The sequence below is a fragment of the Monodelphis domestica genome, chromosome 5 (assembly GCF_027887165.1).
Source record: "Monodelphis domestica isolate mMonDom1 chromosome 5, mMonDom1.pri, whole genome shotgun sequence".
In the NCBI taxonomy this organism is placed as follows: domain Eukaryota; kingdom Metazoa; phylum Chordata; class Mammalia; order Didelphimorphia; family Didelphidae; genus Monodelphis; species Monodelphis domestica.
The window spans coordinates 236,227,116-236,253,015 of record NC_077231.1 but is presented as its reverse complement, the minus strand read 5'-3'; the positions used below and the strand labels follow the sequence as shown (position 1 = coordinate 236,253,015).

At 34.1% G+C, this 25,900-nt stretch overlaps 1 protein-coding gene across 4 annotated transcripts in view; it reads right to left on the bottom strand.

The window, feature by feature from the left end:
* Positions 1-25,900, bottom strand: part of UBE3C (ubiquitin protein ligase E3C) — a 183,893-nt gene that overhangs the window by 67,253 nt on the left and 90,740 nt on the right. For 2 of the 4 annotated variants that reach the window (XM_007504677.3, XM_001364910.5), the window contains 4 exons: positions 21,500-21,604; positions 18,988-19,075; positions 9,669-9,766; positions 8,098-8,230 (listed from right to left, as the gene is read on the bottom strand). In XM_007504677.3, coding sequence (XP_007504739.1) covers positions 8,098-8,230; positions 9,669-9,766; positions 18,988-19,075; positions 21,500-21,604 — 424 coding nt within the window. The remainder of the gene's footprint in view (positions 1-8,097; positions 8,231-9,668; positions 9,767-18,987; positions 19,076-21,499; positions 21,605-25,900) is intronic. The other 2 variants (XM_007504678.3, XM_056799969.1) reach the window with 1 other exon arrangement.

Genomic DNA, 25,900 nt, shown 5'->3' with positions numbered 1-25,900 from the left:
CATTATTGTCTATAAGAAACTGGTGAAATATAGCTCCAAAACAGTAAACAATTCTAAATTTATCTCTATTTTGATTTTGGAGAGGTCTCCCAAAAGATTAGCTTCTAAAATACTAAGTTCTAGAAATTTCCTATTTGTAAAGTACATAACACAGTTTTTATGGTAGAGGATTGACAGATTTTTAAAAAATCTATTGCTGGGTAACTCTAACATTTGATTTCTTTTAAAGTTCTTATTCTGGAAAAAGACATGTACAAGAATATCCATAGCTGCACTCTTTATGGTGGCCAAAAATTGGAAAACGAGGGGATGCCCATCAATTGGGGAATGGCTGAACAAATTGTGGCATATGTTGGTAATGGAATACTATTGTGCTAAAAGGAATAATAAAGTGAAGGAATTCCAGGGAGACTGGAACAACCTCCAGGAAGTGATGCAAAGCGGAAGGAGCAGAAGCAGGAGAACGTTGTACACAAGAGACTGATAAACTGTGGTAAATCAAATGTAATGGACTTCTCCATTAATGGCTTTACAATGTCCCTGAACAATCTGCAGGAATGTATGAGAAAAAAAACTATCTTTAAGCAAAGGACAAACTGAGGGAGTAAAAACACCGAGGAAAAGCAACTGCTTAACTACAGAGGTTGAGAAGACATGATCAAGAAGAGATGCTAAATGAGTGCCCTAATGCAAATACCAACAACAAGGAAATGGGTTCAGAGCAAGGACACATGTGATACCCAGAGGAATCATGCATCAGCTAGGGGAAGGGTGGTGGGGGAGGGGGGAGGAAAAGAAAATGATCTCTGTTTCCAATGAATAATGTATGAAAATGACCAAATAAAAAATGTTTTAAAAACTAAAAAACTAAAATAAAAAAATAAAGTCCCACCTTCTACAGGAAGCCTTAAAAAAATAATAATAAATAAAGTTCTTATTCCACAATGTTAAGAAATCACTAGAGAATGATTGAAAATACAATCTGGACTATGACCTTGCTGCTGCCAATTATCAACTCCTGATTGCTCTCTTTCACTTGACAAGGTGGGAAGGAAAGAAAAAAGCATCACCCATTTAAATTATTATTAAAAAATTATTATCAAAAATTCATTGTCTTTAGACCAGAGTCTCTAAATTAGCAACACCTTTCACAGGGAGAAAAGTTAAATTTTACCTACAGATTTTTGATGTGGTTTTTTTTTTTTTTTTGGGGGGGGGGGGAGGCTTTTGAAATTAATTGCAAGTAGTGTTCCTTTTTCTTAAGATGTAGAACACCTGGGAGTAGCTAGGTAGCATAGCTGATAGCCTGGAATCTCAAGTTGAAAGTTGAGGTTCTAATTTCTAATCTACTTATATGGGATATTTCCCTGGCAGCAAAAGCATTAGCAATTAAGCACTGAAAATCTTAAAAGTTTTTATTTGGAAATATGTAATAAGAACAGTATTAACAGCTTATATTTCCATGATGCTTTAGAATTTTAAAAAAGAAAACCCTTCACATTAATTATGAGGAAGGTAGTGCAAATATAATTATAATAGTTGAAATTTTTATAGTGCTTTAAGGTTTGCAAAGCACTATTAGGCAACAGCTCATTTGATTTTCATAACAAATCAAAGTAGTATGCATTAGAACTCTCATGAGTTCCTTTTTGTATAGGAGGAAATTGAAGCTCAAAGTGCCCACATACCTAGTAAGAAAGAATCAAGTAGGATTCAAACTCAAGTTTCCCCCAATCATAAGGACAGAACACCTTCCACTAAAACACATTGCTTATTTGGTATTCTCAAGTATAAGGAAAAGGACTAGTCATGCACTGTCCCCAAAGAAATCTTTTCTCTTTAGGCCTGTCAATTCATCAAGGAAGAGAAAGTGCATGGAGGAAACTAGTTCATAACAAACATTGAATAATTTGTCCTTTTGAGTCAGGGGGAGGTGAGAGTTGGTTAAGCTTGGCCTAGGTCACAAAGCCATTGTGTGTTAGAAGAGGGGATTTAACCTGAAAAAGTATTCCTGACTTTCAGGTTGACTTTACCACTAGAGTAACTGCAAATGGGCTACATTATGAAGAACACAGTAAAGGATCCTTTTCCAATCTCAATGTATTTGAAGATCAGTAAACCCTCACTAAAATCTGGACCAAGTCAAAATATTATCTTTAATCATTTTGAGCAAAAAGTCAGAATTTTTAAAATAACAGAAATGCTTTTTAAAAAGGTCTCCTAGTTGACTAAAAGCTTAATATAGATTAACTGTGCAAGGGAGTAAAAAAAACTTAGATATTACTGAGATGTATTAATAGAAATACAGGATATATCTTTAAAGGAAGCTCAAGTTTCACTGCTTTCTCTGTTACTGACACTATATGTGGAAGATTCTATTCTTTTCAGGCCAACTTGTTCAGTTTGGGTACTTTTTGCAAAAAGGACACCAACAGACTACAGTGTTTTCAGAAGCTTACAGGATGGCGAAGAGGCTTTGAAAAATGTTGTAAGAGGAATACTGGAAGGAACATGGGAGTATTTTGTCTTAAAGACTATGAGGGTTGGGGAAAGAGAAGAAATACTGCATAAAGCTCACAAGACCAGATTTCATTAAAAATATGGAAAGGAATTGTGATAACTTAAAATGTATTTAGCCATCTTGTTCCTGGACAAAAGTTGTCTAAACAGTGAAATATGAATTCAAACAAATTTAATGAGTTCCACTGACAAGAGAATTCACAATGGTGAAATGATTTTCACTTGATGATTGAATGAATGAAAGTTCTTGAGAAAATAAGAGAATATTTGTCAGAACAATTTGATATATAAAGCAAATACACTTAAAAAATAAATAATAGGGGCAGCTAGGTAGTTCAGTGGATAGAGACCCAGAGAAGAGGTCCTGGGTTCAAATTTGACCTCAGACAGTTCCTAGCTATGTGACCCTGGGCAATTCACTCAATCCTCATTGCCTTACTGCTCTTCTGCTTTAGAACCAATGCATAGTACTGATTCTAAAATGGAAGGTAGATGCTTTAAATAAGTAAAAGTATCTATACAGAGTAAAAATTAGACTGTGTGAAAGATTCACTTCAAAGAACAAAAGATTTAGAATAGCAATAGTCTTATTGTGTAGATTAAAAATCCTTGGAGGACTGAATGGCACTAAATTTGCAATTTTGTAGCATCACTACTGTTTCTAAGTCAGTAAAGACCAATCAGGAACAATAATTATTTCTATAATTATTTATCTTTCTTTAGGTCTATGAAAGATGTGTTGTAGTTGGAGATAAGCTCTGATACTCGAATTTTATGCAATTTTTAATGGAGAGGAAGAGGGAGAGTCTTCTCCATTATTATTAGGTATGATGGAGCCAAGTTGTGAAAAATGTTAAATGGAAAATAAGAGGGTTGATGGGTGGCTAGGTGGCACAGTAGATACAGCCAGGAAAAGATTCCCCTTCTGAGTTCAAATCCAGCCTTAGACATTTATTAGCTGTGTGACCCTGGGGCAAATCAATTAACCTTCTTTGCCTCACTTTCCTCATCTGTAAAATTAGTAAAATTAGCTGAAGAAGAAAATGGTAAACCATTCCAATTTTCTTGCCAAAAAATTCTGAAAGAGTCAAAAACAACTGAAAAAATGACTAAACAACATAGGAATTGATATTTGATCTTACAAGTAATATTGAGTGGTTAGGAGTAGTTATTTTTTGTTTTTTTTTTAAACCCTTACTTTCTGTCTTGGAACCAAGACAGAAGAGTGGTAAGGACTAGGCAATGGGGGTCAAGTGACTTGCTCAGGGTCACACCGATAGGAAGTGTCTGAGACCAGACTTGAACCTAGGACCTCCTGTCTCTAGGCCTGGCTCTCACAATCCACTGAGCTACCCAGCTGCCCCTTCAGAAATACTTTTGATGATAATGCCTTTTAAGTAAGACTTTCATATTTGGCAACAAAAAGGAAAACTCCCTGATAATATTATTAAATATATATGCAACAAAAGAAATAGTACATAGTTTCTTGAAGGAAAAGCTAACAGAACTGCCAAAAAGGTCTTAACACAATTAAACTCCTGGGGTTCAGGAATATTTGAAAGTAAAACCTTATCAAATGTTTAAAAATTAGTCAACCATTTTTGTCTTTTTATCACCCAGGATCTAGGCACAGAATAAGTGCTTAATAAATACCTGCTGACTAATATCAAACAGAAAAACAGATCAATAAAACCAACTAGGTAAGAAGGAATCAGAAGCAATCAAAAACCTTAATAATACTTGATAAACTCAAGGAAAAAAACCACTGCTGAAAAGATTCCCTGTCTAACAAGAACTGGTGAGAAAACCAGAAAGAAGTTCAGCACTTTTAGAAGAGAACTCTACAACATATATCACATTAAGTATGCAACAGATAGCAGACCAAATGTAAAAGCTCAAGTAATGAAATACAAAAGAATGGAATGTGGTGCTTTTCAAATCTATAGATGGTAGAATTTTTTTTAACAATAGAAGATTTAGAGGCAATCAAAAAATACAAAAGAGACGCAGCACTCACAATACAAATACACAAATACTTATTTACAAATACAAATTTACCCCTCTTGGTTTCTACCAGTGTAATCTTCAACAAATACCTCAATCTCTCTGGGGCACAGTTTCCTTATCTATAAAATGAAAAGGTTAAACCTGAATATTAAAGTCCCTTTCAACCCTAAATCTGAACATGAAATCACAGTTTTTAACCCCCAAGTCCTTTACAAGCTTTCCTCCAATTTATAAAGAAGGGTAAGTTTTCCCACTGACATAATCACTACCTCTAAGTCTATAACGCCATTATCTTAAAAAACAGTATAATCATGGTGAAAGAGAGAGAAAAGACAGGTAGTAAGTAGCTTTTGCAAAAGTCTGGTGTAAGACTTTACAGAAGAGGGCTGGCGCATGCACAGAACTAAAGGAGAGATTCCAGAGTATGAGGAAGATATAAAATGAAACTCACAGAAACAGCAAGGGGTGGGGGTGGGATGTTCCTGTCTCTTCAAGGATTTTCGAGAGATCACTTCCTGCAGTGGGTGTGACCAAGAAGAATGTCACCTGACTTTCTTTGGAAGCCACAGATTCCTGTTTTTTGTGATCCAGTCACCCAGCCATCGGGTCATTGAGTGAGATATCCTGTTCACCTTCTCTTCACTGTAGTCACCAATTGAGTTCCTGAGATCTGGTACATAAGGGATTTTGTACCAACTAAGAAGAACCCTACCAGAGCCCTGTGACCTGTCTGTGAGAATGAGGCTGCAGCTATTTTGGCCCAGGCCCATGAGGGTGAATTCCTCAGTTACCTCACCCTATCTGCTACTGATGAACTATAACTCTTCAAATATTGATTTTTGAGGACCAGTTAGATCAGAAAGTTAGGGGGATTTTTTTTAAACAGGCAAGAGAGTGTAAATGAGGCAGCATCAAGATTAAGAAGACAACTCCGTGAGGAGTCTGTAGATTTTTTGGAGGAGATTTAGAGGGAAAAGATTAGGGTCACTTTTTCCCTGGTCCTCTATCCCTTCCTGGGTTAAAGAAGGTAAATAAACCAATTTACTGTTTTTTTTTATATCATCAAGAAGCAGTCAGATTGCATCTCAAACCATCATACTTCAGCTGAGGCCTACCAACTGGACTTACAGACTGTTAGGAGCTAAAACCAGGTTCAGCACTGATCAAACCTTTTTATCACAAACAATTTACAGATTTCGATGGGCAGCTATATATCAGAGTGGAGAGAGTTGGGAGGACCTAATTTCAAATCTGGTCTCAGATACTTCCTATATGACCATAGGCAAGTTACTTAACCACTATTGCCTGGCCCTTGCCCTTCTTCGGTTTTAGAACTGATACTAAGAAAGTAAGGGTTTATGGGGGGAGGGAATGACATAATCAAATAAACTCAGATTTCTTAAAAATAATTTTTTTCAATTACTTTTTAATCACATATGTAAAAATTCTATCTTTTCACCATATAACAATATAAAATTACAAGACTTATTGTTGAATTGTGATAAAATTTGCCTTTGTACTTTTATATATTTTAAGATATAATCTGGATTTCATTATTTTTTAATGAAGAGAAATACTGCCCACCCCTTTAAACATCATCAACTACAGTAAAATAAAATAAAAAAATCTTCCCCTTCAGAACAAAACATAACAAAAGTCTTTAGCTAACTAAATCCTTGAATATTTGCAAAGTCTTAGAAACTGATTTATCCAAGAAGGTATTGGGGTGCCTTATGATCAATCATTTAAAATTTCAACAATTTTAAACTGAAATCTTTCCAAAATAATTTACATGTTTTTGGCTATCAAACCACAATAAACTGAAAATAATAATTATACTTTGCACATTTAAAGTTATCATTCTAACACTGAAACAAAACCTTTTCAAACTCCTATCAATATTGTTTATAAAAGGTAAGGAATTAGGGAACACAAAGTAAAACTAAAAACACAATGTTTTGTCTAAATTCTTTTTGTGTATATAAAAGTTGCATGTTTGTCGTTCAATTCTGTCCAACTCTTCGAGACCCCATTTTGGGGTTTTCTTGTCAAAGATCCTAGAGAGGCTTGCCATTTTTTTCTCTAGGTAATTTTATAGATGAGGAAATTAAGCAAACAAGGCTAACTGGCCTACCCAGTAACACAGCTTTTAAGTGTCTGGAGACAGATTTGAACTGAAGAAGGAGAGACTTACTGACTTCAGGCCTGGCATTCTATCTACTGTGCCACCTAGATGACAAAGGTAGCATGAAATCATACCACAGGAAGAAGTGTAACCATCTGAAAAATTGTAAAGCATTTTAATAGCAAGGATTATGATTAAAATCTTATTTGTACAAGCTGGATTGGATATGTACTTAAATTTGGCCTATATTCATGCTCAATATATCTTTTTTTGCTTCTATAAAAAATTTTAAAACAAATTTGAATAATAATATATTGAAATTTTGAAACATTTATTAAAAATAATTATAAATCAGAAAAAAATTACCTATTTTTGTATAAATCAGGCTATTTAAAATGCTTAGCAATATACAATTCTTTAAATCAGATTCAATATCTTTCTGTTTATAAAACAGGTAATACTTTATGCAAATCAGGTACAAATAAAAAATAGGATCATGGATTTCATTGAAGGGACTTTAGATATAAGTAGACTAATCCTCCAAATTTACAAACAAGGAAAGTAAGATCTAAAAAGGTGAGTTGACTCTTCATTGTAAAAGAAAGGGCAAACCAAGGATATGATCCCAGTTCTAATTACTGCAAACTACCATGAAGATGGGATTAACTCTCTCCTGTCCATTTTTAGATTTAATCACCAGAAGCGGATACACCCCACTTATACTTGAGTGGGGAAGGTCTGTCACTCACATGTGCGCAATAGTGGGTGAAAAATCAGAATCGACTGACTGCCTCTTGGGCAGTCCTAAGCAAAGCTTTAGGTGTCATTGGTCCATGCAAAATGAAAGGAAGTAACAAAAAGGAATGGTCTTTAAAAATGCCAAGAACTTCCTGTGAAGAGGTCTTTTGCCTTCAACTTGACCTTGGAGTAGCTCTGTCTGGCTGAGGACTTTGGACTGCTTCTATTTTTATTTTCCCTTAGAATTACCACAAGGGTGAGTGAAAAAGGCTGACTTCCTTCCATGGCTTTCCTGGAGGTACTAGCCTTTAGAGGGGTCCCTTGTCTGGGAGGAGGCCTCTTGGCTAAAACCTCTGTTAATTGACCCTTAGGCCCTTTGGCTGGGGCTTCTGGAACCTTGCCAGAGTAAAGCCAGGGCTTAAGCAATAGTCCAGATACTTAAGTAAGATTTCTTATGCTGCCCTCTTTCTCATTTCACTTTCCCTTTCCCTCCATTTTACAAATAAACTGCTTAAAAAAATAATTTTAAAATTGATTAAATTCCTGGAGAACCTATTCTTAAATAATCCAGTCCAACCTTTTATATTAACCCCTTACACTCTGGCCCTTACACTACAAAATGCTATCTCCCATAGTGAAAAAGAGGTTAGTTAATAACATTGCTTTGATGATGAGTTATTGTAGAAAAATAAAATTGTTAGACATACCATTTTCTGGGGAAAGTTTATCATAAGCATCTTCATAAATATAATTTCTTCGGATTGTAACATTAATTCCATCCAGAAATGGACCATCTCCTTGTATTTCTTGTTTATCTGCATAGATTAATCTTTGAAATATCTGACAAAGAGGGGGGAAAATATGAAATCTACAAATTATTCCTTGGGTCACCTATAAGGTTATTAGAAATAATTATTTGAATCATATTTTGATACACTATTACCAAATACCATACCAATGAACCACATATGATTTTTTAAATCAAAACCATTTAACAAATGAAGATGTTTGTTTTTATAATCATTTATCAATACTGTCAAAGAAAACATCTTCCCCTACTTCAGTGACTCATGGATATGAACAAGAATGGGATACATCCATGTAAAAAATAACTGTTAAAGATGATCCAGCAGAGGGAGCTCAGAAATTAGTAAAATTTAGATTTTCCTCTTTTTAAAAACAAATAAATAAACGGAAATCATTGTAAAAGAAACTAATTGAAGTCTTTTTGGTGAAGGGGTACCTCTCCAATGGCCACTTTCTACTAATCTAATCTAAAAGAAGGCAGTTGCTACAAATGAAATTTGGAACATTATATAGTATTATTTTAAGAAAAATAAAAGCGCATCTGATCTTCAGCATTTATTTTCCTAAAAGATTCAAGACTATATACTATTTTTTTATTCAAAGATATTTGATTTTCACAATTATATGTAATAACAATTTCTCATGTTTCACATTATAAGATCCAAATTGTATCCCTCCGTCCCCTCCCTACCCTTATTTCAGAAATGATAAATAATTTTATCTGTATTATATATGTATTATTATGCAAAACATACATCCATATTAGTCACTGTGACTCCATACTATTTTGACAAAGTTTATTAATATACAAATGAAACAATAGCATTCTGATCTAGTCCAGGTGATGGTCTCAGCATCAGGAGACCAGGTTGGCTTCCCCACCTGGCTCCCACACTTACTATCTGTGAGCTGCAGTGCAATTCACTTAGCCTCTATGCTTCAGTTTCCTCATCTGTAAAATGGAGATAATACTTGCACTAACTAACTCACAATGCTATTATGAAGAAAGCACTTTGCAAATAATTAAGTGATTTATACACTTACACTTTATTACAATGTATCTCAACACTTTTATGTTTTATAAAGCAATATTCATGAGCATCTAATACACAAAGATCTCCTTCAAAATAACTACTTTAACAAATTAGGCAATATTATTGAAAACAATTAACCTTTGTAATACTACTACTAGAAATATATTTGCAGGCATATTATCTTTTTAGAATTTTACTTAATTACATATTAGCATGTGTGTTCATCAGCAATGGATATTTAACAAGGTAAATTAAGGTGAAAATAGAATTTTAAAAACTATGCTTTATAACTGAATAATGCAAATACAAATAAAAGGGCCAGCTATAGAGAAAACAACTAAATAAATTTTAGTATTTCCTGTTTTCACTTTACAATAAAATAAGGGATTTGTGAAATATTGTGATTAGAGATAAGATAAATAAATAAAATTGCCTACCTTTACTCTTTCTTCAAATGGAACTACAAAGGGCAATTCTGTGAGAATCGCAAGCTGCCTTTCCTCAGATACTGAAAGTGGTGCTGGCTCCAGACCTACTATAAAAATAAAAATTTAAAGTTTGGTTATATCATTCATAACTTCCCTTCTATTTCTATTGTCATTAGTATGGTTTAGCCTTTGTAGTACAATAACCTACATGAATCTCTTTCTTTATAAAATTCTACAATCCTAATTCAACATAATGTTATAAGATTCATTTTCCTAGTCACTAGTATATGTACTGCCATTTCCCTACATCAAAAACCTTCAATGAGTTGTCTTTTACCTACGCAAATAACATCTAAAATTCTTAGCCTAGTATTTGCAATACTCTGCATTTTTAATCTATCCTATCATTCCCTTCTCAGTTTTCTCTCTCATCTGTTCTACCCAAGTACCATGCCAAGACCTTTACCCATGTCTCTTATCCCATCTTTCCATGTGATTATCTTTCTAATCCTTATCCCCTCATTTTATAGATCAAGAAACTAAGGTCTAGAGAGATTAAACTGGTTTAACTGAGACCACATATTAAAAAAATGGCACAACCAATTTTTGAATTCAAGTACTCTCATTCAAAATTCAGTCAAACTTTACTGACAAAGTCCCACAAGAAATCAATAACCAAGGATTCCAACCCTCAATCCAGTATTCTTTCCAGTGCTATCTGGCTCTTCCATGAAGCTGTCCACAATAATCACATGTACTAGCAATCCTTTCTTCCTCTGTATACTAGGACGCTTGAAATTAGAACATCAGATTTATAAAACTCATGTGCTACTTATATTATCTTATATGAAAGGTACATATTTGTATTCCTTTTAAGTCAGTCAACAAACATTTAAGTTCTTATTATCTGCCACAAACTGTTCTAAGGGCTAAAAACACTAACAAAAAGAGCAAAAATGATCTACAGTTCACCTTCTAATGGGGAGGCCAACATGAAAACAAGACATGTACGCACGCACGCACACATGCTCTCGCTCTCTCTCTCTCTCTCTCTCTCTCTCTCTCTCTCTCTCTCTCTCTCTCTCTCTCTCTCTCTCTCTCTCTCTCTCTCTCTCTCTCTCTCTCCCTCTCCCTCTCCCTCTCCCTCTCCCTCTCCCTCTCCCTCTCCCTCCCTATCTCTCCAGGTAAACTCAGAGGAAAGGCCCTATCTGTGTTTTTCTGTCTTGGCAACTTTGAAACCCTGCACACTATATAAAACAGTCATTCAACAGAAATGCTAGATTAACTTCTAATGCCTTCCTTAAAGGAATGAAATTATGTATAACCAATCAGCATTTATTAAGCACCTATGTATCAGGTGCTGTGGGTGCAAATACAACAATGAAATCGTTCCTGACCTAAAGAAGCTTACATATTAATAGGGAAAGCAATGTGTACATACAAAGGTATAGGGAGAATGTACACAAGGTAATTTGGGAGTAGGCGGGCTAGTAGCTGAATTACCGAAGTTCTCATAAATGAGATGGCACTTGAACTGAGCTTTAAAGGAAGATGGGGTTTCTAAGAAGTATAGATAAGTTGAATGTACATTTTGGAAAAGAAAGGTACTCCTGGAGATGGGAAATGAAGTATATTTTTTTGGTTGTTTCTCTCTCTGGTTGAGAAATCAAGACGAATTGTTATCATGGACTTAATTTAAGAATGCATTTTGGGGGACAACTGGGGAGCTCAGTAGAATGAAAGCCAGGCCTAGAGACAGAAGATCCTGGGTTCAAATATGGCTTCAGACACTTCCTAGCTGTGTGAACCTGGGCAAGTCATTTAACCCCCATTGCCTAGCCCTTACCATTCTTCCTCCTTGGAGCCAATACAGAGTATTGATTCTATGATGGAAGGTAAGGGTTTAAGAACAAAAATAGAATGCATTTTCCATTTGGAACTTCTACAATGTGAGGAAACATACAAATCTAAAACTATATTCTATAAGAAAACTTTCTGGATTTCCCAGTTAATTTTATAGGAGAGGGAATCTTTTACTGAGATATTTATACTTTCTTCTTTTAATAAATATTGGGCCATTATATTAGGCTATGACTGATTATTGCTTTTTTGTTGTTGTAGAATTTTATCTACTTTTGTGTTTTGTAATCAGTATCAAAGAGTTTAGAGTACCACGTTACAATAATATATTTTGAGACCCGGAAGTGCTATGTTTCTTTCATTCCTCTTATTTTTTTTCCACTATCTCCTTAAAAAATTTTAGAGAGCAGCTGGGTAGCTCAGTGGATTGACAACGAGGCCTAGAGATGGGAGGTCCTAGGTTCAAATCTGGCCTCAGACACTTCCCAGCTGTGTGACCCTGGGCAAGTCACTTGACCCCCATTGCCTAGCCCTTACCACTCTTCTGCCTTGGAGCCAATACACAGTATTGATTCCAAGATGGAAGATAAGGGTTAAAAAAAAAAATTTTTTTTAGAACATTTCTTCCCCTGAATAAATTTTCCTTTTTAGTCTGAAAGAATATTAAGGCTATAAGTTAATATTTTTAAACCCTTACCTTCTGCTTTAGAATCAATACTGTGTATTGGTCCCAAGGCAGAAGAGTGGTAAGGGCTAGGCTATCGGGGTCAAGTGACTTGCCCAGGGTCACACAGCTGGGAAGTATCTGAGGCCACATTTGAACCCAGGACCTCCTGTCTGTAGGACTGGCTCTCAATCCACTGAGCCACCTAGTTGCCCCCTATAAGTTAATTTTGACAGTATCAACACTATTATTGTATTTCTGAGAAGCAACCATAAGCAATATGAATATCTTTCCAACTATTTAATTCTTCCTTTATCATTGTGCTCATAAATGGTTTTGAGCATGTTTTGGTAAGCTAACTCATGGAGATTTTATTTGTTTTTGCTGTTCCTTTGTAGAAAAGCTGATAATTTTTATGGTTATATTTTTATAGCATTATTTTTCTGAAGCTATTAAATATCTTAATGACTTTTTATTGTGGATTCTCTATATTATCTAGTAAACTACTATGTCATCTACTAATGAATGCATTTCCCCTCTTTTGCCAATGTTTCTACCCTTTATTTCTTTCCTTTTGCCTTACTGCAATAACTAGCATTTCTACAACTATATTAAATGACAGGGGTGGGAGAGCCATGCTTTACCACTTTATATACTGGGAAAATTTCTAGTATTTCTCCTTTGCAAATAATGTTTAGCTGTTCTACACACATACTCTCTCTCTCTCTCTCTCTTTCTCTCTCTCTCTCTCTCTCTCTCTCTCTCTCTCTCTCTCTCTCTCTCTCTCTCTCTCTCTCTCTCTCTCTCTCTCTCTCTCTCTCTCTCTCTCTCTCTCTCTTCAAAAATTGCATTCTTTTATTCTTCTAATGATATGTAGTCAGGGAATGCTGTATTTTTAAAACAAGTGAAATCAAAGAACAACCAAAGGGCAATGAAGAGGCAACATGGCAGTTATAACTATGATAGAATATATTAAGGAAATAATTGGACTGGAGATGTAATGTAAACCAGTGATATCAAACTTATTGCCCTGGGAACAATTATTAGCAAAATACCTAGTGCTGTGGAATACAACAGCTGTGGAAAACATAGATGATGTTAATTTGTGGTTTTCTAAGTCAATATGTAGCTTCTGGAATCCTTTCCTATCTGAGTTTTGACATCACTGCTGTAAAGGATATTCTCAGATAAATAGCTGGGGGGTTTGAGAGGGGTGCAAAGAAAGGGGACAAGGATGATGGACCAAACTATAACAAGAGGGTCAACCAAAAGAGGATGGAAAGACTGCATTTTCCCTAAATATCTATGCTATGAGAAGAGAATTCAAGGAATGTTGTTGAGGACATGGATGAGAGGGTGTTAGTGGTAATGGCCTAAATAACCACAATTTACTATATATTTATTTTATTTTTACTATTATATGCTGGGTATTCTACTAGGTGCTTTATAAATACTCTCACAGTTATTCCTCAAAACAAACCTGTGATGGTTCAATATGGATATGATTGGGGATGTAGACTCTAAACAATCACTCCATTGCACATATTAACAATATGGAAATAGGTCTTGATCAATGACACATGCAAAACTCAGTGGAATTGTTTGTTAGTTGCAAAAGGGGGATGGAAAGAACACGATTCATTTAACCATGGGAAAAAATAGTCTAAATTAATTAAACAAGCTTAAAAATAAAACAAAACAAACCTCTGAGGTAAGTGCTTGTCTCCATTTTTTTTTTTACAGTTGAGGAAACAGAGGCAAACAGAGCTTAAGTGACTTGCCCAGAGTCATACAGTTAAATTTAGGTCTTCCTGAATCTGATGCTCTATCCATTATACAAGCTAGTTGGTTGGAATGTAATCTATAAAACTAAAAGGATCACTCATTTCAATGAAATCACACACATATTAGATTATTGGAGCTTTCCCAATTTTGATATTTGGTTGAAAATCTTGCACTAACAATCTACAAAAAGTAAATTTGTTGGGTGGTTTAAGAGACAATGGAGAAGTGCTTAATAAATATAAGAAAATTGAAGCATATTTCCAATTAAACTAACTCTGGAGAAAATGGTCCAGAAGATATTACCTAGAAAATAAATGATCAGAAAAGTTGAAAATCTAGTCAATAGCAAGAACAAGAAAGTACAGATGGGCAGTTACACCAGTATCTAAAGAATAATTCTAGTATGTTAGGAAAATTGCAATGGAGTAACTATTGGAGAATATGTCCAGAAATCCTACAGCATCCCTCTGTTTTTATAAGAACAAAATCAATACAGCTAGGATGAGAAGGTAAAATGTATCAAATAAAGATAAAAAAAAATCATTGTATTCAATATCTCTAATAGGTAATGGGTAGCTAGGTGGCACAGTGGATAGTGTGTCAGGTCTATAGGCAGGAAGAATCTTCTTGAGTTCAAATCTGGCTTCTTACACTTTCTAGCTCTGTGACCCTGTCCAAATCTGTTTGCCTCAGTTTCCTCATTTGTAAAATAAGCTGGAGAAGTAAAGGGGAAATCAGTGATTTGGACATGCCTGAAAATAAATGAACAACAAATAAAAATGTAATATTCAAGATAAATAGGAAATTAACAAAACCATGAATAACAAAAATTCATTCTTCACTGGAAAAATAGTAAAAAGATATGAAGTTCTCAAAAGAAAATTTACCAACTATTAGTCATAATGAAAAATGTCAAATCCCTAAAAAATAGGAGAAAAAGGAAAAGAAATCTAAGAGTTCACTTTATACCTAACAAAATACTTAAGATGAGAAAGTAGAAATAATTGAGGGTGAGGGGTCAGGGATGCGATATACAACAATACCCAGAAGACAAGTTCACTAAAACACTCTTGATGGAGACCCAAATTGATACACACATTTTGTAAAGTAAGTTGGAATTTCTTTCCCATGTGGCTAAAACATGCATGACGTTATCCGAAAGATGCCACAGTTAGGCTTATACCTCAAAGAGAGAAAATGAAATCCCACATGCACAAAAGTATTTATAGCAACATTTTTTTGTAATGATAAAATAAATTGGAAACAAGTATATGTCTATCATCTGGGTAAAAGTTAAGTAAAAAAAAATAAAAAAATACCATTTTATACGAAATAATGAATATGAAGAATTCAGAGAAATACTGGATGACCTTGTCATCCAATGAAAGAATGAAGTAAGCAAAAACCAAGAAATTAGTACATAACAATTTGAGGTGTGCTTCAGCCAGTTCAAATGGACTTAAATTTTCAGCCAGACAATTTTCAGATAAAGAAATCAATACTATTAATAAGCACATGAAAGTGTTCTAAATCTCTTATAATCAGAGAGAGATGCAAATCAAATCTGAGGTATCACCTCACACCTAGCAGATTGGCTAACATGACAGCAATGGAAAGTAATGAGTGCTGGAGGGGATGTGGCAAAGTTGGGACATTAATGCATTGCTGCCCTTTGATCCAATCACAGCACTGCTGGGTTTATATCCCAAAGAGATAAGGAAAAAGACTTGTATAAGAATAATCATAGCTGCGCTCTTTGTGGTGGCAAAATTGGAAAATGAGGGGATGCCCTTCAATTGGGGAATGGCTGAACAAATTGTGGTATATGTTGGGGATGGAATACTATTGTGCTAAAAGGAATAATGAACTGGAGGAATTCCATGCAAATGGTAACAACCTCCAGGAATTGATGCAGAGTGAAAGGAGCAGAACCAGGAGAACATTGTACACAGACACTGATACACTGTGGCACAATCGAATGTAATGGACTTCTCTATTAACAGCAATGCAATAATCCAGGACAATTCTGAGAGGTTAATGAGAAAGAACACCATCCACATTCAGAGGAAGAATTGTGGGAATAGAAATGCAGAAGAAAAACAACTGCTTGATCACATGGGTAGGGATAAGATCGGGGATGTAGACTCTAAAATTTAGAGTCTAAATGATCATGGTAGTGCAAATATCAACAATATGGATATAGCTCTTGATCAATGACACATGTAAAACTAATTGTGTGTCAGCTAGGGGATGGGAGGGAAAGAACAAGAATCTTATAACCATGGAAAAATATTCTAAATTAATTAATTAAATAAATTTTAAAAAAAATTTCAGCCTGAGCATTTACACCTTAGAAGTTCACTAACACTATAAATCTGGGCTTGAATTGCTTGATTGCTTTGTTGATTGGGGGGGAAAAAACCCCTAAGTTAAATTACTATAAAATGCTTGTTCCAAGATATACTCTTTCTAATTCTGTCAGTTTTTCTTAGCTCAAGCTAATGAACAGAATCAACAGTTAAGTTGGTCATATTCAATCAGCAGAGGTACTGAAATGAGAAAAAAGGGAAAAAAAAGGTAGTCTTTTGTTTGTTAAGGCTTAAGAAATTGATGGAGAAAATGTTAATAATGCAGACGAAAGTAAAAGAATGTAATATAAACCTTTTCACTTCTACTCCTTTCAGTCAGTTGTTAAACATTTACTAACATACCACCAACAACAAAATAAATCAAAAGCACAAGAAAACTTGTCAAAAGTAGTTTAAGAAAAATTTGGAGTTTATCACAAGAAAAGCACAGGTGTATGTCTGAAAATAACTGTTTACCTTACACATAATACTTACATCCTGCAATATTCTCAACTAATAGTTTTAACCGTTTACCCAATGGCTTCTATTCAAAACAAGTCAACTCTAAATGTCATAATTTGGATTCAAGTACAAAAGAATGTCTGCTTTAAAAAAAAAAAGTTAATGACTGTGAGCAATACTGGTAGTAATTAAATAGGAGAAACTATGTTCTTTGATCTCTCTTAAATTGCTTTTATATAAACATCAACACCAGCTAACTATGATTTATTGTTACTGTATTATTCATATCTAAGAAGACAATCAACTGAAATAAAAGCACAAAATGGTAACCAAACTAACTTTTTTCCAATTTTTTAATTATTGAACAAACATTTTATTTTAGGATTTGAAAAAAATCACACAAGAAAAAGTAATTTTTTACACAAAGTAATTCCTGATTGATACTATCACAACATTAGAAAATAAAGAATCTAACCACCTACTACTCACAAATGTCCATGTCAAACAGGAAGTAAAACATGTTTCATGTTACCTCAACTAACACTAAGGAAATAAGGGGAGAATTATAAATCTAAAAATTAAAATACTTGGAAGGTTATCTAAAAACTGTTTGTCTACAGCATTTAAATGTTTTGTTTTTTAAGACCCTCATCTTCTCTCTGTAAGAGAGGAATTGGACTCAAACTGTCAGAAGGAAGAGAGAATTCTGAAGGAAGAAAGAGAATCTGGACAGTTGGAGAGGGGACTTTCTGGGAAGCCTAACAGAAAAGAGGACCTGAGAGGATCTCTGAACCAGCACTCTCCTCCTGTGACCCCTGACCCAATTTCCAGAGAAACAAGCTGAGTGAACAGGACTCCAATTGGAAGAAGAATTCCTCTGAATCCCTTGAAAGTCCTTGAACTTATTATAATAACTGAGGCAGCTAGAAAAGACAAGATATCTTCACAATTGACCCCGGGAGGTCAGGCAAGCAAAGTTTGATCCTGCCAGACTTTGGGGAGAAGGGGTTCAGTTACTTTAGGGACCTCTTTCCAATTACCTTATTCTTCAATTCAATTACCCTATCCCTTTATTTGTTCCCTTAGAATAAATATTCTTAAGAGCAAGAGACTGGCTTCATAGTATCTACGAAAGGAAGGAGACTTTGGAGATTAAGGGGGGAGGGGGGCGAGGAGAAAGTTACATTTTTCTCCTCAGAGAGGGAGAAACTGTTGGTATCATAATTATTTCAACCAAGTCTGAGGGAACAGAAGTTTGTGATCTTGAAGGCAGTCAGTGTGGGGTTTGCCAGGGAGAAGAGAGAGGGAAATCAATCCATCTCCTTTCTCTTTATACTTGACTCCATTCTACCTCCATCTTACTCTGGTCCTGATCCAGCAGAGGAGACTTCATTCTCTCCCTGACCTTACAGTACATCTCTTAAAAACGATACTAAGTATCACTTCCAAGCATTAAAGGTTAGGCTATTGGGGTTAAATGAATTCAGGGTCAGACAGCTAGGAAATGTCTGAGGCTGCATTTGAGCCCAGGACCTCCCATCTTCAGGCCTGTATTTCTATGTTCCGAGTCACCAAGCTGTTCTACTTTAGATTTTAAAATCAATTCTTTCTTTTCCCTTTTCTGGATTGCACCTATGATTTTTATCTCTGTAGAAAATGCCCCTTTATAGAAGTTCGCTTAGCTGATGTGATATAGTCGTTTTGAGACATACTGGAAATTCATGACTTAGTTCATTAGAGTGCTTGCCTCTGTCACTAAGAGATTAAGCAATTTTCCATAATTAAGTCTTCTTCAGGGGAACAACTTAAGCCCAGATCCTCATGATGCCAATGGAAGCCTCTCTATACTCTGTTCAATGTTTGCCTTCTATTAAAGGACTAACTAACATCAATGAGCAATTAATTCTTTCCATGATGCTTATCTATAAACAAAGAAACATAAGTTACATGACAAAAATGGCCAGGATACAACTCCAGAAGCCTTCAGATCCTCAAAAATCGAATATCACAACACAAAGGGCTAGACCAATTTCCTGATGACCTGTTATTTTTAGCAGATGGGGTTGAGACGGCAAAAGACATGAAAAACCATGAATTGCTCTCTGAGTACCTAATAGTGCTTTGAGATATGCACTTTAGACATGGCAATAATATAGCAGGTAATAAAAGCAAGATAGGAAGAAGGAAATAAACCCATATTTGAACTCACCATCCAGAGTAGACTGCAATGGACCTATTCTTCCCATCCGCCGGACTCTCCACACATGTCTAGCTGATGGCACATAGAGCTGTGTAACCTACATAATGACCAAACCTTGTTAATAAGATCTTGCATTAAATTAAACTTTAAATTTATATTTTAAAGGTACAGTGTTGATAAAATTATTACAAATACTATCCCATACTTGCATCACAAATATCTTCCTTCAAACTTATCTAGATTCTTTTTAAACCTCTGTTTCTTACCCTGGTTATTCTTTTCATATATTTAACATGACATTAGACTTCTAAAAAATACATACATTATTAAATTCTAACTACACTACTTGATAGCTAAGACTTCATTTGTGGGTGTATATACTAGTTAACTAAAATAAAGTGGAAAATGCCATTTGTGGGTACAGTGATCAGAAAAGAACATTAGGTAACCAACCTTCAGCTAGTATGACTGCAAGTACAGCAGTTGATCATATGGTTATCAAGAAAAGAATGTAAATCATGCCAATTCTTCATTAATTAAATTAAGCATGAATGTTTTGTTGATGACTGAAAAGTTTCAAGACCATAGCAAAGATAAAAGATGAAAAATTCTCATCATAAGATATACATAATGAATTATCTTTGCATTTACACATTCTAAATTATTTATTTTTATGTGAATAAATTATTCTGCCTTGATCAGATATCTTAACATATTCCTTGAAATGGACTCTTGGTAAGATATATAAAACTTCAAAAATCCAAATATACTAATAGAATTCAAATATTCAAGTATTTTTTTTACTTATACTCTGATAAATAATACTTATTCATCAAGACAGAACCTCTTCTTTGGCAAATAAATAGCCAAAATATGGGCATATAGCTATTTCTTATTCAGTATAAAGAATTATACTGTTAATTTATTATGAGATGTGTATCTCAATTAGAGATACACATCTCATAATAAATTAACAGTATAATTCTTTTAACGGGGTGATATTTTATCTGGTTTTCCAAATATCTTGTTTCAGAATGAAGTGTTTACAATATTATTTACTAAATGTAACTAAAAAGGCCACCCATAGTTGCCAGCAAATCTTCATTAAATTAAAAGAGTGGGGCAACACAAATTCCTTCCTGCATGGGGCTACATGATATAGTCATTCTAGTTTTATTCAACGAATCCAGAAGAAGGCCTGTTATCAGTTAATACATGAACAGGAATTAACAAAGGAGAGAAATCTCAAGGAAAATGGAGCACTAGGCAGGAGGATACAGGCACTATGGTATGGCACTAATATCAATTTAACCTACTTCAACAGCTTTATCTAGTCATAGTCCTGCTTGTACCACTCAAAATTTCCTAGCATGCCATCTCTGCACATGTGCCAATCGTTATCAAATCCTATGCTATTTAGCTCTAACACCCACCCTGATCTCAAGGTCCATATTGTTGAATTATGCTATAAGTGATGCAGTCTACTATTGAGGTCCTTCTGGTACTTCTAGTATTAAGCTGCCATGAACAGATTACAAGGTAACCCTACCTTATACTGAATCCCTTATACCATCTTGTTCTCTAGATGTTTCTAATATTTACATCTTTTCTCCCCAATAAGACTGTAACTTTCTTGATGGCAGGGAACATGTCCTCTACTTCTTTTGTGTTCCTCCCAGCACCCAGCACAGTGCTAGGTACATAGTACAAGCTCAATAAGTATTTGTTGACTGACTGATTCCATGGTACAGTGGGCATTCTTAAAGTGAAGCAGAAGAAATTTGTGTGAGTATGCACACCTCATCCATGTATGTATTTCATCACCACCATCAAAAACAAACATTTATTGAGAAGCTACTATGTGCACTGCCTATGACAGAATTAAGAGGCAGAATGTTATTTTTAAAAAATAGTTTAAAAAACATATTTCTATTTAAACACTCTCATTAGTACAAGACTCATTAAGGAATTGTAAAAGTCCTAACTATTAGTAATTAATCTTCAAAAGTTAGCAAAGGTGGCTATAAAATTCAACCAGTGATGATCATCTAGCCAAATTAAACCATATTTCACAAAGGAATAGTGGAATATAATTTGAAAGAATAATATAGCTAGGTAATCACAGGTGGTTTCTTAGTCCCAGTTTCTGCAAAGTTACTTTCATAAGAATAAAGTCTAGTCCTATCTTCTTTAAGTCAATAGTACAATCTTCTCACTCCAGGCAAAATCATTTCTATTAAAAAAAAAGATTAGGTTCCAATGTAATTTTGTAGTAAACACAGTAATTCAAACAACACTTCATTAAAGAAAAAACCTAATAAAAAGACAATATTGTAATTCTGACAATGCATTTTTGTCTTCTACTATGAGTTTATAATGTTTCATCTATTCAACAGTCTATACATTAAAAAGCAAAACTCAATTCTAAACAATCAATTAAATTTTTATGAAAAGGTCATTTAAAAAAAGAATCTGAAAGGGGCGATTTTTGCAAAAATTTACAAAAATATTTCACCAATACCTTATCTGCCTTAATATTCTCTTGTTCTGACAGCCAGTGATTTGGTGGACAAAAATTTCGTCTTGTGTCTCTGGACTTCAACATTTTTACTAGATTGGTGATAACCTAGGTAGGCAAAATAAATCTATTCAATATAAACAAGTTTTCCTAAAATGAATTGTGCAAAGGCAACAAAAAAAGATAATTAGAAATCAAATATTAACAATTAAATAAGACACTACAAAATTCTTTCATCTACATAACTTTAAAATATATGTCATTAAGTAATTTAGGAATTGGCTACAAATCATTGCCAGAATCAGTTTACCTAAAAGTTTTTTCTTTTGCAGATCATAGCAATGTATCTTATATATAAAATGTTTATCTGCCAGGGGGATAGGAGCCAAAATTAACCAAAGTAGCAGCAAATGGCTTGTTCAAAATAATAATTTATAAAAACCCAAAGAGATTTCTTAACTAAATTCTAAGATGGAAACATATTTGGTAATATATTAGCTCACTAAGAATTTTATTAACCACAGTTACAAGTAGACATATATATATATACACATATATATATTTTCCCCTAATCAATCAACAGAACTGAAAAAGAATTTGCCATTTTTCTGATTAAACTCACAGAAATAATGTCTTTTCTCCATTCCCAAATCTCTCTAGGATGAAGAAAACCAGTGGACATCATGATCTCAAAATAAATATATGTATGTATGTATGTAATATATATTATGCATGTAAAATATCTTGCTTTTGTCAAAAGTCTACACAACTATCTCACTTTTATGTTTTAGTTCGTCTTTATTTATCTAGATATCATACTGATCCAAAGTCTTGTTCATGGCTTTTCTCCCATTTTTCTGAAATGTTCTTGTGTGTTAGTCATTTCTAATTCTTATCTACATTAAATATGTATATTATGTATATAAAACATATATGTATACTCCATAGATATGTTTGAGATTGGAGATCATGTCTTATTAGCTACCTACCACATCTAGTGGATTATGTATGCAATAAATAATTAACTAATAAAAGCAAAGTTGCATAGTGAATGATTTGAGGAAATCTAATAATACTGGATAATTTTTTAAAAATACAAGTATTCTTTAGCATAAAATCAAATCATACTGACCAATTATTTTTTTTTAGAAAGAACTATTCTTTGGTATGGACAAATATAATAGAAAAATAGAAAATCCAAGTTCAAAACATAAGCCTTCTACACCTAAGATCTGCCAATTCAATAGAAGAGATGAAATAAAAAACCACACAGGCCATTTTTTTGAGGGGGGAAAAACACATGCATGCTTAGCAACAGTAGTACTCTAATTAAATGAAATCACATTTATGTGAATGCTTTGAAATATACACATCAGCAAAGAAGGCAATTGCCAAAGAACAAAAAAGTGGGATGATAATTTCCTTTCAAAATTTATTGTGTTGCATCTTTAAAGCAAAGAGTATCATTCTTCTTTAAAATATCATGTCTTTATTATCATTTTGGCAGTCTGTTTAAGCCTATATAGACTTTGAATGTTTTTAAATACATAAAATAAAAAATGCATGATTATAAAGGAAACTAATTATGTTGAAATTGTCCTCAGACTAAAAGTTCACTGGCTGCAGGTTAAGAACTGTTATTTTAAAATGTGTAGCTTGAAGCATCATGCCAACCTCAGTGTCAAATTTATTTATTAACAGGAAAATTATGTTCGGACACAAACTGTCTCCAAAAACCTAAGCAAGACATTTAATCTCTTCATGCCCAAAGTGGCATAGAAGGTGCTGATCTGCATTGGTAGAGTGAATTTCCTCAAAGAGGAGTTATCTTTACCAAGCAAATTACAAGTGTGGTCATAAAAAGTTTTTTAAGGAATAAATTTGGCAAACAATGATAAAACTGGGCTTCCTTAACAAAATAAGAGAATTAGAATAGAAAACAAGGCTTCTTAAAACAAAATAATAGAATGCCTTCCTTTGCTACCTCTGGTGAATGTAAATACGAGATTTCTAAAATAGAAGGGAAACTTGAGCAATCATTCCTGAATTTCCCCATTTTCCTCATGAGCATCAACAACTAAATAGAAATCTTTACCCGAGTATCTCACAAATTTTATGATATATCTGTGACGTATATTAGATTATATAGATGTCTTTATTTTGAATCCCTTCTGGATGTTATTTTCTTTGTTTAGTTTTTCTTGACCACAAAAAAGACAACTAATCACTCCCCAAAAAGGCAGAGTATATGAATCAACTAGCCTTTAAGTAACCATACTTTAAAACTTTTATCAACAGTGAAAAAGCAATAACTTTTTATTAAACCTTTACCTTCCATCTTAGAATCAATACAGTGTATTTGTTCCAAGGCAGAAGAGTGGTAAGGCTAGGCAGTGGGAGTGAAGTGACTTGCCCAGGGTCACACAGCTAGAAGTGTCTGAGGTCACATTCGAACCTAGAACCTCTTATCTCTAGACCTGGCTTCTCAAAGCCACTGAGTCTCCTACATGCCCTCAATAACTTTTTGTAGGAAGGAAAACATGTTATTTTTCCCTATTAGTTTAAAACAAATAGAAATATCTTTAAAGAAATTATCATTTTGAACTGGATGGAGATATAATTCAAGGAACATTATTTATTAAATAAGATACCACACTAAATAGTAGAAATACAAACAAAAAATCCAACTATGCCCAGATGATAAGAATCTCACATTCAAATTAAGGAGATAACATATATATGGAGGATCAGCTTCAAAAAAGATAGAAAAGCAAAAAATAAAAGAAAATCTGAAAGATAAAATACACCTGGTCAGTGGACCTTTAAGAAACAACAGATGGTCCCTAATTAATGGCTACTGATTAAAGATGGCAACCCCTCAGCTGGTCACTGAGTTTAATTCAAGGAGGATAAGGGACATGGAGGAAGGAAACGTGCCAGAAACCAGACTAAAGGAGGAATCCAATGTCTAGTAGGACCTGGACAAATTATGCACACACACATTCATACATACATATTTTCATTCTATTGCTCTGTTTCTGCACTGAAGTCCTATTAAGAAGTCAGAGGTCATAAAAGGCAGAAGAATGCAAATAAGTTTTCAAAGGATAAACCATTGAAGTACATATTCTGGTAGGTATTGAGAATACGGAAAGACTTTTAGCATGACCCTCACAATGGCTTTGGTTTCTAAAGGAGCTCTTCTCTACAAGGCTGAACAAGACATCAGAAGTGATGATTCTGAAAGGAACATAGAATCTGACTATTTACTTTAGTGTGTAGGGATTGTAATCTATGGGAATGAATGAAGTACTTACACTAATAGAAATGGACCCACATTAATAGAAATTACAACTCCTTTGGAGTATTTAAATAAATATATGAGGGGGCAGCTGGGTAGCTCAGTGGATTGAGAGCCAGGCCTAAAAACGGGAGGTCCTAGGTTCAAATCCAGCCTCTGACACTTCGCAGCTGTGTGACCCTGGGCAAGTCACTTGACCCCCATTGCCTAGCCCTTACCACTCTTCTGCCTTGGAGCCAATATACAGTATTGACTCCAAGACGGAAGGTAAGGGTTAAAAAAAATATGTGTGTGTGTGTGTCTACATGTATATTCCACATATATCATCAAGATATGTAAAGACAATATTAATCTAGGTTCTTATAATACTTCTTATAAAACATGTCCAAAATATATCAAACCACTGCTGTATTTAAAAAAAACTTATTGCTATTGATAAGTTTTTTTATATTGTTTTTACTTCCAAGTATGTTTCTTCCTTTTCTCCTACCTAGTAAGCTATCCATTGTAATAAAAATAAAAAGAAATAATTCAGCAAACTGAACAATTCCTCAAGAGTATCTAATAATATCTTCACAATCCATAGTACCCCATCATTAGAGTATGAAGAAGTATTTTCTCAACTAGGGCTAAGACAGTCAATATAAATTCTACTGCAAATATTTGGAAATTATATAGTTTAAACATAACATGAATTTTAGAACAATAATTAAGTTAAAATTTTTATCACATTTTTGTTGAATAATATAAATCTAAATCAAAATATGGCAATGGCACTTTTCCGAATATCTGTATCTATGCTTTCATGCCCTCAAATATAAGATAATGAAAAACCCAACTACTTATATGGTAGAAATCAAAGGGCCGCAAAGTCACTCTTCACTTTACCTACAAAAAAACCCAAAATAATGGAGGAAGAAATTATTGGGAGGGGAAATGTCATTATAGCTCTTATAAAGCAATAAAAGTGTTAAAGAGAAGGCAACAAAAAATGAGATTGTTAAAACAAAAAGCTTAACAGCAAAGAACAAAAGCAAATTCTGGGTTAAGACCGGAGCTATAAGATTTCTTCTAAGAGAGCCAGAGATGTTGTGTGCAATAAC